The sequence below is a fragment of the Dipodomys merriami genome, unplaced genomic scaffold, assembly GCF_024711535.1.
Source record: "Dipodomys merriami isolate MVZ:Mamm:240054 unplaced genomic scaffold, mDipMer1.0.p SCAF_48, whole genome shotgun sequence".
NCBI lineage: Eukaryota > Metazoa > Chordata > Mammalia > Rodentia > Heteromyidae > Dipodomys > Dipodomys merriami.
Window position 1 is genome coordinate 8,290,756 of NW_027206046.1, and position 15,057 is coordinate 8,305,812.

General features: G+C 42.5%; 1 protein-coding gene across 1 annotated transcript; it reads right to left on the reverse strand.

Moving 5' to 3' along the window:
• Positions 1-7,524: 7,524 nt before the first annotated feature.
• On the reverse strand, positions 7,525-14,989 carry Polr2m (RNA polymerase II subunit M). Its single transcript, XM_069995332.1, has 4 exons — positions 14,722-14,989; positions 11,630-12,274; positions 10,203-10,407; positions 7,525-8,644 (listed from the first exon to the last, which is right to left on the reverse strand). The coding sequence occupies exons 1-4, from the start codon at positions 14,832-14,834 to the stop codon at positions 8,498-8,500; spliced, it is 1,110 nt and encodes a 369-aa protein (XP_069851433.1). The 5' UTR covers positions 14,835-14,989; the 3' UTR covers positions 7,525-8,497.
• Between the last annotated feature and the right edge of the window lie 68 nt (positions 14,990-15,057).

The following is a 15,057-nucleotide window of genomic DNA, read 5'->3' on the forward strand; positions in this document are numbered from 1 at the left end:
TATGCTGTATTTTCCAAAGTTCTATTGCCACCATATTTTGTTTATCTCTGGATGTTTGTTTGAATAGACACATTTTGGATTGTGTGGGCCAGTTCTAATACCTACATTTTAAACAATGGACAATATGAACCCTCAGAAATTAAATGACCTGCCTTGGCTAATTATTTCATTTGTTAATAGCGGAGCAAGAATTCTACCACCCTCCACCTTCACCCCCTAACCCATCTCCATCTTCATCACCCAGTTCATCTTGATTCCTGTCCCCAGGAGCACAGAACTCAGCCTCAGAGCACTTCACTTGCTTTCTTGCTAACAGACTTATTTTTATTTAAAGTTGAACACAAAGAGGAGAATCTTAAGCCCCCAATTTGAGGGCATACAGGATTCTCAAGTGATTTTTAACACTAAATGGTGTTTGGAAGGAAGTGAAGATCAGTTAATTTTTTTTGTGTGGAGTGGGGATGACTAGCTTTCATTATGCATCCATATTCATAATTATTAGTGTTAGAACACTAGACTTTTCACGTAAAGGGCCAAGGAATTATTAAAGGTACTAAAGGTGCAATCTAGCATACGGTATGTACTAGGTATGTGAACATTAGTGTCATGAATGACTGAATGAGCAACCAATCAAACCAATTGTGTCTTGCTTTAGACAACTCCTCAGCTCGATGAGAAAGAAAATAGATAGGCCTTCTTCTATAATATCAGCTTCAGAAGACTGAAAGAGCAAACTATTTTTTGTCAATTGTGGGGTTTGAATGTGGGGCCTGGGCATTGTCCCTGAGCTTTTCTGCCCAAGGATAGTGCTCTACCACTTTGAACCACAGCTCAACTTCTGGTTTTCTAGTGGGTTCTTGGAGATTAAAAAAAAAAAAAAAAAAAAAAAAAGTCTCATGGACTTTCCTGCCTAGACTGGCTTTGAACCACAAGCCTTTTATCTCAGCTTCCTGAGTAGTTAGGATTATAGGTTTGAGCCACCAGTGCCCAGATTTTTGTTTGTTTGTTTGAGACAAAGCCTTGCTGTATGGTTCAGGCTATCCTAAAACTCAAGATTCTTCTGAGTCAGCCTCCTTGGTTCAGGGATTACAGGTGTGCACCACCACACTTGGCTGAGAGAAAACGATCCTGTTTCCAATGAAGATCTTGCCCAAGATACAAAGGCTGGGATGAAGACACTGGGCAGACTAATGGCCAAGCAGCTTCATAGGATGGCATTGGCTTTGGTGGTTCCACAGAACATAGACACCATATGTTTGCCAACTGTTTTTGTTGTTGTTGCCCATACTTTTTATTATTTTTATGCACAGATGTACAGAGGAGTTATAGTTACATAGGTAAGTTAATGAATACATTTCTTTCTTTTTGAAGTGTTACACCCAGACCATATTTTGTAATGTAGACTATAGTAGAGGGTATGGGCTATACAACAGGGATCTGGATCTAACAGCTATCTTTGGTTAAGTTACTTGGCTTGGGAACCTAACTTATTCTGAAAACCTGGAAATAGTTAACAACCATGGGTGGAAGGAACTTTGAATACAACTCTTGATTTAGCCCTCTACTGGTCAAAGGCCACAGTATGGTGGTTAAAGTATCCTCTATGGAAATTTCTAGATGGTCACTGCCCCTTCCAATTCCCAGATTGCGTCACTGTGACTTTTGCTCAGATTTTTGACTGGGGGAGAAAAATTCCTGTGGACATTAGTTACTTACAGAGTGCTTCTGTGTGCAGATTCTTCTGGAAAGAAATACACAAGGCCAACCTGCAAAGTTCTTCTGTTTGGACTCTGCATGTGCCAAACCAAAAAAATTCTTGGAGTACACGGAAGCATTTAAGAATGTTTAAGCAGTCTGCAGATCACCAGTGCTATTCTCAACGAAGCGATCATTTTCTACGTGGTGTGAGAAATGAACTTTTCTAAGAATCTGTAGAAGGCCATGCAAGTAGTAACACACCAGACACCCACGCACACCCGTGAACTCAACCCAGGTGTGTGTCCTGGGCTCCAGAGACACGGGGGTGGGTCCAGGGGGGTAAGAATGTGGCAGCCTTCTTGATGAGAAAACCCATCTGGGCCTTGAGAAATCTGGATCTAATTCTTGGCTCCATCTCCAGCTCACCACATAATTAAGAGGGCAAATCAGCTAATCTCTCTGTCCTTCACTTTGTCCTCTTTAAAACGATAGCATCTCGCCTCTCCCCACTTCTCAGGAATGCCATGTCAGCAGATGCTGAGCCGTGGGGTCTCAGAGGCCAATTAGCTGTAGACAGCAGGGAACTATGCCCAGTCTCAGCTGCCCTCGTTGCCCTAGCCTGTCTCACAAATTAATGTCTCTGGTCACACACGGGCTGCCTGAGAGAGTGTGAATGAATCTCAGACAACTCAAAGCTCTTTCCCCTCAATGATGAGGCAAAAATAACATTTCTTGGGCAAAGCGTATGTTTTTGATTCATTGCCCCAAATTCTTATCAGTATCATAAAAAAGCAAGGCATTCTTAGGCCTAGGCAGGGATGAAGTCACCAGAAAGTGGGGAAATTTGAGTTCTGTCCTGACTCTGGCAGCTGAGTAATTTGGATGCTTCACCTCAAATCTTTATGAGTGTTTACTGGGGGCCTAAAATGTGCCGGGCAGTAGATGAGTTTGAATGAACTTTTCCAAACAGGCATGTGTGATGTGTGTGTGTGTGTGTGTGTGTGTGTGTGTGTGTGTGTGTGTGTATACACACACATATATACACATATGTGTGTGTGTGTGTGTGTGTATATATATATATATATATATATATATATATATATATATATACAGCAAGTGCTCAGTAAATGGGTGTCATCATAGACTTTAATCTCTAAATAACCAAGTATGTCTTATTACCATTGTGTAGATGGGAAAATTGATGAGGGACAAAGAAAAAATGGCTGGTCTACTGCTCTACTGCACAGACCCCCCTCCCCTCTTTTTTTTTTTTTGCCAGTCCCAGGGCTTGAACTCAGGGCCTGGGCACTGTCCCTGAGCTGCTTTTTTTCTTTTCTTTTTTTGCTCAAGGCTAACACTTTACCACTTGAGCCATAGCACTACTTCTGGATTTTTCTGTTTATGTGGTACTGAGGAATTAAACCTGGGGCTTCATGCATTCTAGGCAAGCACTCCACCACTGAGCCACATGCTCAGCCTGCACAGACCTTTTGAGAACCAAGATTATCCGCTCCCCCCCTCCCCCCCCCCTTCCCAAGTGGAAGAGCCCATCAGGGCTCTCAGCTGGCACTGTCTGAAACTTGGTGAACTGGCCTCATTGCTTCCTTCCACAGGAAGGTGCGTGGTTCACAGGAAGTACCTGGTCTGACTTGGGGTGGCAATAAGGATTCATGTTTCAAGTGAAAAATGTATTTATCTACTATAATATAATGTTCATCCTCTCCTCCTCCCTTCCACATATTGTTGTCATGAGACTCAAGTGTGGACAAGGACAGTGACTAGGGGACTGGATCAAAGGCCCTGCCACAAGCCAGGCAACAGAATAATTTGATCACCAAATTCCCCGTTTCTTAGGATTTCTGTTGAAGACATAGATTTGGACAGAAACTGACAGGCCTGGATTCATATTTTTTAATGGTACATTCAAATTCTAACTTATATCTGAGAATAATAGTGTGATAATAGGAAAGCAAGAACTCAGCCCCTATCACTGCCCCCACCAAACATCCTGATCTCAACTCTTCTTGGAGCACTTTTGTTGCTATTGATTTCAGAAGATGCAAGCTGGAGACCCAAGTTTGGGTGGGGGTAGAGAGTATGGGGGGGGGTTTCAAGAGAGTGACAGAAATGGGGAAGAGAGAACCCTGGGATCTCAGTGCTTAGGGAAGATGAGAACAATCTGCAAGGGAAACTTAGAAGCAGCAGCCATGAGTACTGCTAAGAGAGTTGTTGTGAGTGCTCACTGGGAATTGATTGTTGAACTTAGCAGCCTGGTCACTGGTGATCTGGATAAAGCCTTTTTTAAAAAAGCAATTTCACTTGAAATTCAAGATGATGAGGAAAGGAGTGGAAGGCAGTGGAAACAGACAACCCTTCATGATGTCCTGCTTTCCTTTAAGAAAAGTCTTCCAAGAAGCTGATGTGCACCAAGAGATTAATGAGATCTGATTGATGCTAATTAGCTAGCAATAATGTTTAGACTCCTGTTACTTCTGGAGGGTGGTAGAAGACTGAGATGTCGCAGGAGGGGGAAGAAATTTCGGTAGGCTGATGGAAGCTAAATTGCTGAAGATTAAAAGGAGGAGGTGTTGAGGAAAGTGGGCAAATTCAAAGCAGACCAAGTCAGGGAGTGAAAAGCAGAAATGGGGTCATACTTATAAATATCAGGTAGCATGTTTTCCATGTGCTTTTTAGTAACTAGACCGAGTTGCAATCCTGAAGATGATCCAAAAAAAAATTAAACACTGATGTAGTTTTAGAGTTGAAACTAAAATTTCTGGCACTTTGCTTTTTCTGTACTTATGGAAAATGTGTTAAGGAATTATAAGACAACTCCACCTAAAACAAATGGCATTGGGCTAGCGCAAAAAAAAAAAAAAAATGGAAATTTGCCATTCTTCTTCATGCCTCAGTTTTCCCATTTATACATCACAAAACAAATGTTATTTTCTCCCTTTCCTAAGAACTCAAGGTTAAGATTTGCTTTCTATTCCGATATTTTTCAGAATGGTGTTTCATGTTGACCTGTCCAAAAATAACCAAAAGAGGAGTAATCTTTTTAATAGAAATGTAAAAAAAAGGAAGTGGAACTGTGGCTCAAGTAGTTGAGTACTAGACTTGAGCCAAAATGCTAAGGAATAGCATCCAGGCCCTGAGTTCAAGCCCCAGTACTAGCACACCAAAAAAAAGTAATGTAAACAACAAAAAATACACACACACACACACACACACACACACACACACACACACACACACACACACACACACACACACACACACACACACACACACACACACACACACACACACACACACACACACGAACATACATGCCTCCTAAACTAGTCCAGTCCAAATTGGAACCACTATTACAAAAAGGTTTACATATGAAGACTTTCAGCCTTCTGTGTGCTAAAGATCATGCATTGAAATACATTCTCTCAAAGCATGTCTTTTAGATAAGGGGTCATTGGCTTCATCCTACAGACTTATAATAGTCAAGAGAGTATTTAACTTCCCCTGTATTTGAAGGAACTAGTGGTATTTAAATCCTAAACCTAATAATCTAATGCTATTCCAGTGGCCTACCCTCTTTTTTGCCCTTTATGTATTTCAAGTTTTCTAAATTCATCTGGGAAGTAATAGATCATATTTAATTGTTCAGCATTTTATGCTGTGCTTTCAGAATCGTGCCTGATTTGTGGTCTGGCTCTAGTTCAGTATTATCCAACACTAGGTTTATTTCATCGGCTGAGTATCAAAGCTCCCTCACTTTAGCCAGAAATTAAAATAATAGCTCTGAGTTTTCCCCTGCTGTCAAGCAGCTAGTCAATGAGACTTACCACATTTTAAAATAACTGTAATGGTCTCCATAAAAGCTGGATAGTTTTAAAATTTAGCCCAGGCATTCAACTTCTCCTGTATGAAGATGAATCTTTCTTCCCTAACTTTATTGTAGTGTTACAAACCATGCCATTGGATCTATGGAGGATATCAGGAGATTCAGCTGGTGGGGAGCATGGCCTGGGGGACCCATATCTCTCATCTCTTCTGAATAGTGTATAGTCAGTTGCTAAGTGACAAAGAGGGACAAAAGAAATTAAGAATATGGTATACATTTCACTGTGTGTGTGTGTGATCCTTTAGTCTACTTCACCTCTAAAAACCCTCTCCTAGACAGTGCCCCTTTTAGATGCCCAGTTACCACCACCATGATTGAAAACAAGCACTGCTAAGTTTTCTGAGTTTGTCTCTTACTCAAAGTCATCTCCAGATATACCCACTTTCCTGAAAATGACATTTCATTTTTTCTTTATGCTGGGTAATATTCCATTGTATGAAGATATGTGTATATAAACACACACATGTATATAGCGCATATATGTGTATGTATATGTGTGTATTGAATTTTCCATTCACCAATTGTTTAGACATCTTGGCTGATTCCAGTTCAGCTACTGTGAACAGAGCTATAGTATAAATATACTAGTATCTTTATTGTATATCGATTTATTCTCATTTGGATGTATGTCCAAGAATGGTATGACAAAGTCATAAGGAGCTCCATACTGGGCTTTTCACACACACACATACACGCATACATCCTTGCCAACATTTGTTGTTTTCTAGATAGTAGTCAATCTGGAGAGATGATGGAATGGAATTTACATCACAGCTATGGATGTTGAACACTCCTTCATGTATTTACTAGCCATTTGTCCCTGGCCTCATACATGTTAGGAAAGTGCTCTCATGCATGTTAGGAGAGTTCTGTACCACTGAGTGTTCTCACCTCTCTCCAGTCAGTTGTTCTGAGAGGAACAGGAATAGAGGAATTTTGTTTATCGAAAATAAAAAGAGGGCTGGGAAGGTGGCTCAGTGGTAAAATGCTTGCTTTGCATGCATGGGTCCTTGGGTTAGATTCCTCAGCACCACATTTGCAGAAAAAGCTGGAAGTGGCGCTATGGCTCAAGTGGTAGAGCGCTATCCTTGAGCTGAAGAGCTGAGGGGGAGAGCCCAAGCCCAGAGTTCAGGCCCCACGACTGACAAAAATAAATAAATAAGTAAATAAATAAATAAATAAGCTGAGCACTTGTGGCTCATGCCTGTAATCCTAAACCTGAGGATGCCAGCCCAGGTAGGATACTAAGAAACATTCTGATTTTCCATTTAACTCAATAAAATTAAACATATTCATCCTCACAGAAATAGTAAGAATGCTTTAGTAAATGGCAAGGTTTCAACCCCCCTCCCCAGTTTCAAAATATAGATTGTTAGCAATAAGCAGTTAATTAATAACAGAATGTCTAACATTCTTTTGAAGGAATTTTTGTGGAACATGACAAATTGATATCTGAAATGATGCATTTATGTGAAAATGCCAAGGGCCCAAAGTGTGCAAGCCACTCTGAAGATGGCAGGCTTGGCTGCACCCTTACTACCAAACTGTCAGAAATAAGGTAGTATAATATTACAAAAAAATAGGCTAGTGGAACTGAAGAGAGAACTCAAAATGCAACGAAGACCTGTACACATGCTTGAAAGGTAACAGAAAGGCAGAGGGACCACCAAGGGCTGGCTTTGCATTGCTTGGTGCCAGGATAAGGGGTACCAGGAAGACCCCTCCCTCACAGGGATTAATGTGTACAAGATGGAGTCAAAGACCTTCTGTGAAAAGCTGCATGATGTAGAATGGAGGCCTTCTGGCACAAGTCCAGGTCTTTTGGCATCTACCCTAAATATATTTGGGTTTCATGTATGCACAGTCATTTTAAAGAAGTTAAATTGAACTGAATACCAGGAAAGTATCACCATTAGCATTTGAAGTTGCTCTAATTACTATTTTATTTTCCTTTTCAATACTTTTAAAGATTCCACATATTAGACAAAGAAATTTTCTGATAACGTGTTCATTTCTCTGGAGACAACCATATAATCATTTTAAAACGACATGTACATATGAGATAGAAGTTTCCGCAGTCTATAAAAGCCTCTTTGGGGGAATAAACGAGATGTGCTGACCATTCAACTATAACTTTAACATAAATGGTTTCCTTTCCAAACATGAAGCTCTACACATGGAACTATCAATCTGTGTAGGCAAAGAACTCAGGTCAGATAAACCCTGAACACTACTTCTACCCAGTGCAGTCCTTTCAGTTACTGTAGGCAAATCTGATCCTCTAGAAAGACCCTCCACCATCCAGCAACTCCTCAAATTACTCATTCATAAGCAGGAGCAAGAGGACAGTCTTCCTAAGATAAAAGGAGGGGGGCGTTTTCTGAGTGCTTTCTGGGGTATTTCACACCCACATCTCACTAATTCCAAGAAAACATGCCTCCAATTCCCTCCACTGCTCCCTTCCTAAAAAAGGAGGGAACCAATTCTTCTTAACTCATATTCGGTGTCTGAAACAACCAAGTATTACACCGAAAGACATGTAATAAATGCCATTTAATAGAGGTAAAAATAAGGAAAAAGCAAAATTACCTGCTTTCATTTGACTTAAAGGAAAAAAAAAACTCACCAATGTGCTTTACTACATACTAAAATACCAGACAAGTGCACAACATACTGCAAAACTTTAATACAATGTGGTTAAACACAATACTTGGATATTAAACTTTTCAAACACATAAAAATCATCTTCTGAAAGATCAATGGGCTTTCTATTGTAGCTACCTTTGTGTAACTTTATGAAATTTTCCCCTCAAGGTCTGACACTGATCTTGATACTTGTTAGGAAGTTTGATGTAAGATAATAGCATCTTGACAGTGGGAGGCTTCCAGTGCCCATCTTCAGAATCCATCATCAGAGGACTGCCCGGCATCTTCATCCTTTACTTCTTGGTATTTCCCCAAACACTCTCCTTCTGGATTATAGTTCTGCATTTTAATGTTCAGTCTTTCAGCTAATTTTTGTGCTGCGAGCTTCGCTTGCATCTCCTTTAAAAAAAAAAAAAGAAAGAAAGAAATAAAAAAGCAAGGGCCCAAGTTACACATTCAAATCCTTTTCCTTTCAATGGGAAAAAAAAGGTGAGATAAAGGAGTGTCACCCCCACTTGCAATACAAAGGGGCTGACAGCTATGTCCTAGCAGAGACACAGGGCAAAGCCTGTCTATCCTCTGCGCAAGAAAAGGACCCATCAGCTCAGCAAATGACAGCACAGATATACTAAGTATGTGGGCGCATGCATGTATACACACATACCATTATGCACACACAAGACAAGCTGACCTACGTGGAAAATCACTAGATTTCTCCAAATAACAAAAACCTTCCTTCTGAGTTAAGTCAAGGTCTCTAAGTTTTGGAGTTAGACATTAGTATAACATGCCAAGTTCCCATCTCCAAATGAAAGTCAGAAATTAATAAACAAAACTCCAAGTAAAATTCACAGTGGCAGCGTGCTTCTCCACACTGTCCCCCCCACATCCGTGACTGCCATCATACCTCACCCTTCAAGCTGCAGATAGATACTAAAGGCAGATCGAGGTGGGGCTCCTGTTATTACTGTGCCAAGGAAGCCAATTTCAGGCTGAAGAGTCAATTCAATCTAAACATGTCTTAGGCAGGCATTTCAGATCTCAGAGACAACTTAGAAAACATTTCTTTGATAACACAGTGATAATTAGCAGTAATTTTAATATGCTGAAAGAAAACTGGCTGTGGGGGGTAGAGTGGGGAGACTACCTTAAAAATGCCAGTTGAGCTTTTATAAAAAGCCATTGTCAGACTGACAAATTAGCTGGTGCATGGTACCTACCTAAAATCTATCTAGCTGAGCAATGTGGATAGAGATCAGCATGTTGTCTTCTTGGAGACTCACAGTTACTAAGTTTATTTAATCTCTACTCCCCCTAGAGTTCTCACACTTAATTTTTGTTCCCTCCTACTAATCTGCACATGGGATTTATCAATATACATGGTGAAAATTCTATTCAAAGCACATGGATCTTTGGAGAGGGTATTGTATAAATGTGATTAACATGCCTAAGGTAGGAGCTGCTTTCTCCCCACAGCTCATAAATTATGCTCTGAAGCACAGAGCCCATGTCTGCAGTAACACAACACTGTCTTTCCACCTTCCTGCACTGCCCCTTTTAGAACCACACTCCCGATTCTCTTGGCAGAACTCTGAATTAAGACTGCACCTGAGAAGCTGATATACAGGTTTCACAAAGTACAAGAATAACTGTTGCTTCTACTATCTCAGCAGGAGCAGGCAGATAATGTGAAAGTAAGCAATCAGTTCCCACATTTCCTGATAAATCGTTATACCAATGTTGCATATATACAGCTGTAACTGTCTCCATGGCTGCCTGTTGTTCTAACTTTGTGACACTGAAAATCAGTGGCACATTGTCTCAGGGCCTGACCTCAGTGAACCATTTCTCTAGCACCAGTTCCATTCTAGTAAATCCTTTCCTCCTTGAGCTACCTGGAGTAAATATCAGCTCATAAAGTAGCATGAAACACAGCCAAGAAAAGCAGAATAAATACCTCATAATTCTGTTTCTGCTGTTTCTGAAGAGCCAAAGACTCCTCTATGGAGAGCAGCTGTGTAGGCAAATGGTGAAGTGGTAGGAGTCTCGCGGCAGTGATGTCATCAAGATGCTGCTTATCCCTGCGCCGCCGCTCCTCTGAGGAAACAGGCGGCTCTCCCCTCTGACAATGACCAGTTGAGTCATTTTTCTGTGATGGCAACCTAGAGGGAAACAGACTATCAGACTATTTTCCTTTTACATACACAATCAAACACTCGGTCATTCTTCTTATAGATGTAGTCAGTCACATGCAAACAAAAATGGCTTTTAATCCTAGCATGTGATTATCCTACAAAGGTTGTAATAGTAAGCAGTTTATTCATATGGTAACGGGTGGTGTTCAGTTATACAAACTTCTGCTCTTTCGTCTTTTCCTTCTCTCACCTTATACTTGAACTGAAGCTATTTCCCCTGCTTCCTGCCCCAGTAAATCCAGTCATAGATCATCTGTAAAGGAACGTACTGTCCAGTGGAGGGAAATAAACATTTCAGTTTATAAACAGTTTCAGTGTAACATATCACAGGTACTAGGGTAGGGAGTTAAACTTTAGACACTTTAGCTGGGCGCTGGTGGCTCACGCCTGTAATCCTAGCTACTCAGGAGGCTGAGATCTGAGGATCCTGGTTGAAGGCCAGTCCGGGCAGGAAAGTCCGTGAGACTCTTATCTCCAATAAACCACTAGAAAACTGGAAGTGGCGCTGTGGCTCAAATGGTAGAGTGCTCGCCTTGAGCTGAAGAGCTGAGGGACAGCGCCCAGGCCCCAGAGTTCAAGCCCCACAACCAACAAAAAAACAACAACAACAAAAAACTTTAGATACTTTGTAACAATTGTTATACAGTTAAATATTTTGCACCCAAGGTATAAATCCTGGGTCCTTCTCTACCCCCTAATCTCTGTGAGGAGTAAAATTTTCACATCACTGCGTCACCACAGCTCTGCCCCTTACATGTCAGTTTGCAGACACTTTATGCTGAAAGAGTCTACCAGCTCCTGCAATGCTTTTCTCTGAACTTATGGACTCATCAAAGGGTGAGCTGTACACTAGCAAATAGTGCTGAAAACAACAACCCAGTAACACATTCTCCCTCCAACTCTGTTTATTAGAAAATGTTGGCTAAGCATCCTGAGTTTAATACTCCCCATCTGCTATTTAAAACTTATCTCAATTATATAGTTTAAAAACTAATGTTATTTTTCAAAAGGAATCCTCTACTTCAGCCAGTTTGGTCTAAATATTCCCAGAATGTTTCTGGTCTAAGTATTCCTAGAATGTTTTCTATCTCTAAATAGTGCTTACACAGACTCCCTCAACTTAAAGCATTCTTCCAACTTTTTGAGTTTCACACATTCCTATAATAGGTCTGTTTCAAATGACACTTACACGTTGGTTTTAAATTTATGTGGCAGGGACACTGGGTTTTGAGCTCGCATTTCTAGCACTTCCATGTAATGAGGCTTCTTAGGAGTCCCACTGCAAAGGTCTGTTGAGTTTTCAGCACTCAGTTTTTCTTCTGAATGGTGTTCACCTTGATCTGCAAGTGTGATTCTTTTTAACCTGTCAATAAACAGGTTGTCAAGGCTGCAGGAGATGTCTTCTCGATCTGAAGCACAATGCTGGGAGAGATGCTCAATAGATTCAGATGAGGAAGATCCCTTGGCTCTGCTGTTGGAAGCTGGGCCCTTGCTCACCGTGTACTCAGCCTCTGGAGTGTCTTCATTGTCTTTGTGAGCAGGATGCACAAGTCCCTGCTTTTCTGAGGTTGTTTTAGATGACTTGATGCTATCCACAGGGGAACAGCCAGGAACTGGTGATGAAGTATCAAGTATCTGGTCAGAATTCTGGGGCTTATCTACATCCACATCAACTCCTGAAATTGCATTTTGCCTTAGCTTATAGTCTAAACTAATAGGATGAAACAGTTCACTTTCTCCTCTAACCTCTTCACGTTCTGCAATGGCAGCTTTCAGTTTGGCAACAGTGCCAAAGATCTTTTTACCTTTGTCGGGCAATCTGCAAATGAATTTTCTGTCAAATGGAAAAACATATAAACACATTAGAACCATTTTATTTATAAAACTTCAGACATAACATTTAAAAGGCACAAAATTTTCCTCTGAAAGATGGTCCCAAAAATATAACGCTTTTTGAGATGTGATCTCCAACACCCAGGAGGTTGAAGAATGGGTCCTTAAGGCTAAATTTCATAATTTCAAGATAGTATTGCCATTGGTCCCTTATATTCAAATGGGCACAGTGGAATTTTCCAGAGGTTTCATAATATGACATCATTGTTCTGAAATGAAACAGATTTGTGTATTTTTGTGTTTTAAAGACATCTCCGTTGTTCCTGATTAGTGAGTAACTTTTGCTAGATAAAACAAGAAAAAGTTAATTTACTGCTACGTTAAAAACATAGCTCATAAACTGAAAACATTGGTCTCTACTTAGGAACCATCCCATGAAGTGTTTGTTCCTTTTGCTGAATAACAGAAATTCTTTTTCTAATTCTTCTTTAGTTATATAAGTGGATAGTGAAGTTTACACTTTAGGCCTGGTATTCTTTTTCTGACACTACATCCACTAAATCCAGCAATTTCAACATATTAACACCTCTTTGCCACTGAGATCCTTTCTTTCCCCAGCCTTTTTCTCCTGAGTCTTAGGCTCATGTCTACAGCTTTTAATGATTCAGTTTTTCGCAAACCAAATGTCTAGCTTTCTCTCCCCTCAGCAGAGCATACCATACTTAAAACCAACCTTAAATAAATCCCTCTCACAACTCCACATTTTCTATTTTTGTTAGTGCTTCTCCATACAAATCAGAAATCTATAGCCATGTCTGTTAATTATAGATTCAAATTCTTCCACTTGTCACACTTCCACAATTCTACCTTTCCAGTTCACCCCTCTTCACAGTCCTTTTGTTGAAAACCTCTCTGAAAATATCCTGATGTCTTCTGCTTCTTACTCCTTCAAAGCATCCTGCATCAAGCCATTATATAAAGCTGCTTAAGGGGAAAACACCCTCTTATTGCTCCCCTGCTTAAAATCCAGTCTACCTGATGAATGAGAGTGCAACTTCATGTTGCCTAATAAATCACTTGTTATATCCCATGCCTCCATTAAGAATATCTACTGTGCTGGGAAGGTGGCTCAGTGGGTAAGAGTACTTGCCTTGCATGAGGCCCTGGGTTCGATTCCTCAGCACCACATAAACAGAAAAAGCTGGAAGTGGCGCTGTGGCTCAAGTAGTAGGGCACTAGCCTTGAGCTGAAATGCTGAGGGATAGCACCCAGGCCCAGAGTTCAGGCCCCATGACCGATCAATCAATAAATAAACCTAGAATCTAGGTTCCATTAAGAGTACATATAGGCTGGGATCATGGTTTTGTGGTAGTGTTTGCCTAGTATGCAGGAGGCCCTGGGTTCCATTCCTTGGTAACACATAAACAAAGTCAATAAGTGCTTTTTTAAAGGTACATATAGAAGCCAGGCGCTGGATGGCTCACACCTGTAATCGTAGCTATTCAGGAGGCTGAGATATGAGGATGCAGGTTCCAAGCCAGCCTGGTGAGGAAGGTCATGCGACTCTTAATCTCCCAAGTACCCCCCCCCCCAATAGGCTGAAAATGGAGCTGTGGTTCAACTGGTAGAGGGCTAGTTTTGAGCAACACACCTTAGGAAAAGTGCTCAGGCTTTGATTTCAAGCCCCAAGACAGACACCCACAAAAAAAAAAAAGAAAGAAAGAAAGAAAAGAAGAAGATAAAAAGAAAAAAAGAGTAGCTCTAGAGAGAGCGAGGTCCATTAAGAGTAGATCTAGAGAGCCAGTGGCTGGTGCGTGTGATCCTACCCAGAAGGCTGAGATGTGAGGATCCTGGTTCAAGGCCAGCCCAGGCAAGGAAAATCCACGAGACTCCTCATCCTCCACCAAAAAAAAAAAAAAAAAAAAAAAAGCCAGAAACGGAGGTGTGGCTCAAGTGACAAGCTTGAGCAAAAGCTCAGGAACAGCGCGTCCAACGTCCTGAGTTCAAGCCGCCTTCTGCCCTCCACAGACCCGCGCGCACACGCCAAGAGTCTGTAGGTCCAGTAAGGGCAGATGTACGGACCTGGGTCCAGTTAGACACGACAACTGTCAACACGTTTTGGTGAAGGGGACAGAGCTGTGCCAAGGGGTGGAGGACGTGGCCGAGCTGATGATTACCCCCCCTACACACGCACACACCCCCCCCTCGGCGGCAGCGCCCGCCCGCCCGCCGGGCACCGTCCCCACGCGGCCGGCGCGGGGCCCGCGCGAGGCTCGGCTGGGCCGCTGCAGGCCGCGCCGTGGCCCGCGGGCCGGCCGGGGATCCACTGGGGGGCCAAGGTGACCTTCCAGGGCGGGGGGGCGGGGGGAGACGGGGGAAGGCAGCGCGCCCGGGCAGCCCGGCGCCGACTCGGGGCAGGGGAGGAGAGGGGGTCCCCCCGCGGCTTACTCGTTGCGCAAAAGTCTCTCCTGGCGCCTCAACATCTCCCGCAGCTCCGTCAAACTCCGCGGCCCCAAGTCCTCGGGAGCTGGGGGCTCGAAGCCGCGGGGCAGCGAGGACATTCTGCGGGACCTGAGGTTGGCGAGGCGGCGGCGGGCAGTCGGCTTCCTCCTCGGCAGGCCCCACGGCGGGTGCGGGATCCGCGGCCGGAGGCGACTCCGGGGCACGGGCGGGAGTCGCCATTTTCCCGGAAGAACAGCTCTTCTTCGAGTCGAATCGAGCTTTATTGAAACGCCGGAAGTAGACACCGACGGGGGGGGGGGGGCGAAGGGGACGCCCGGAGGC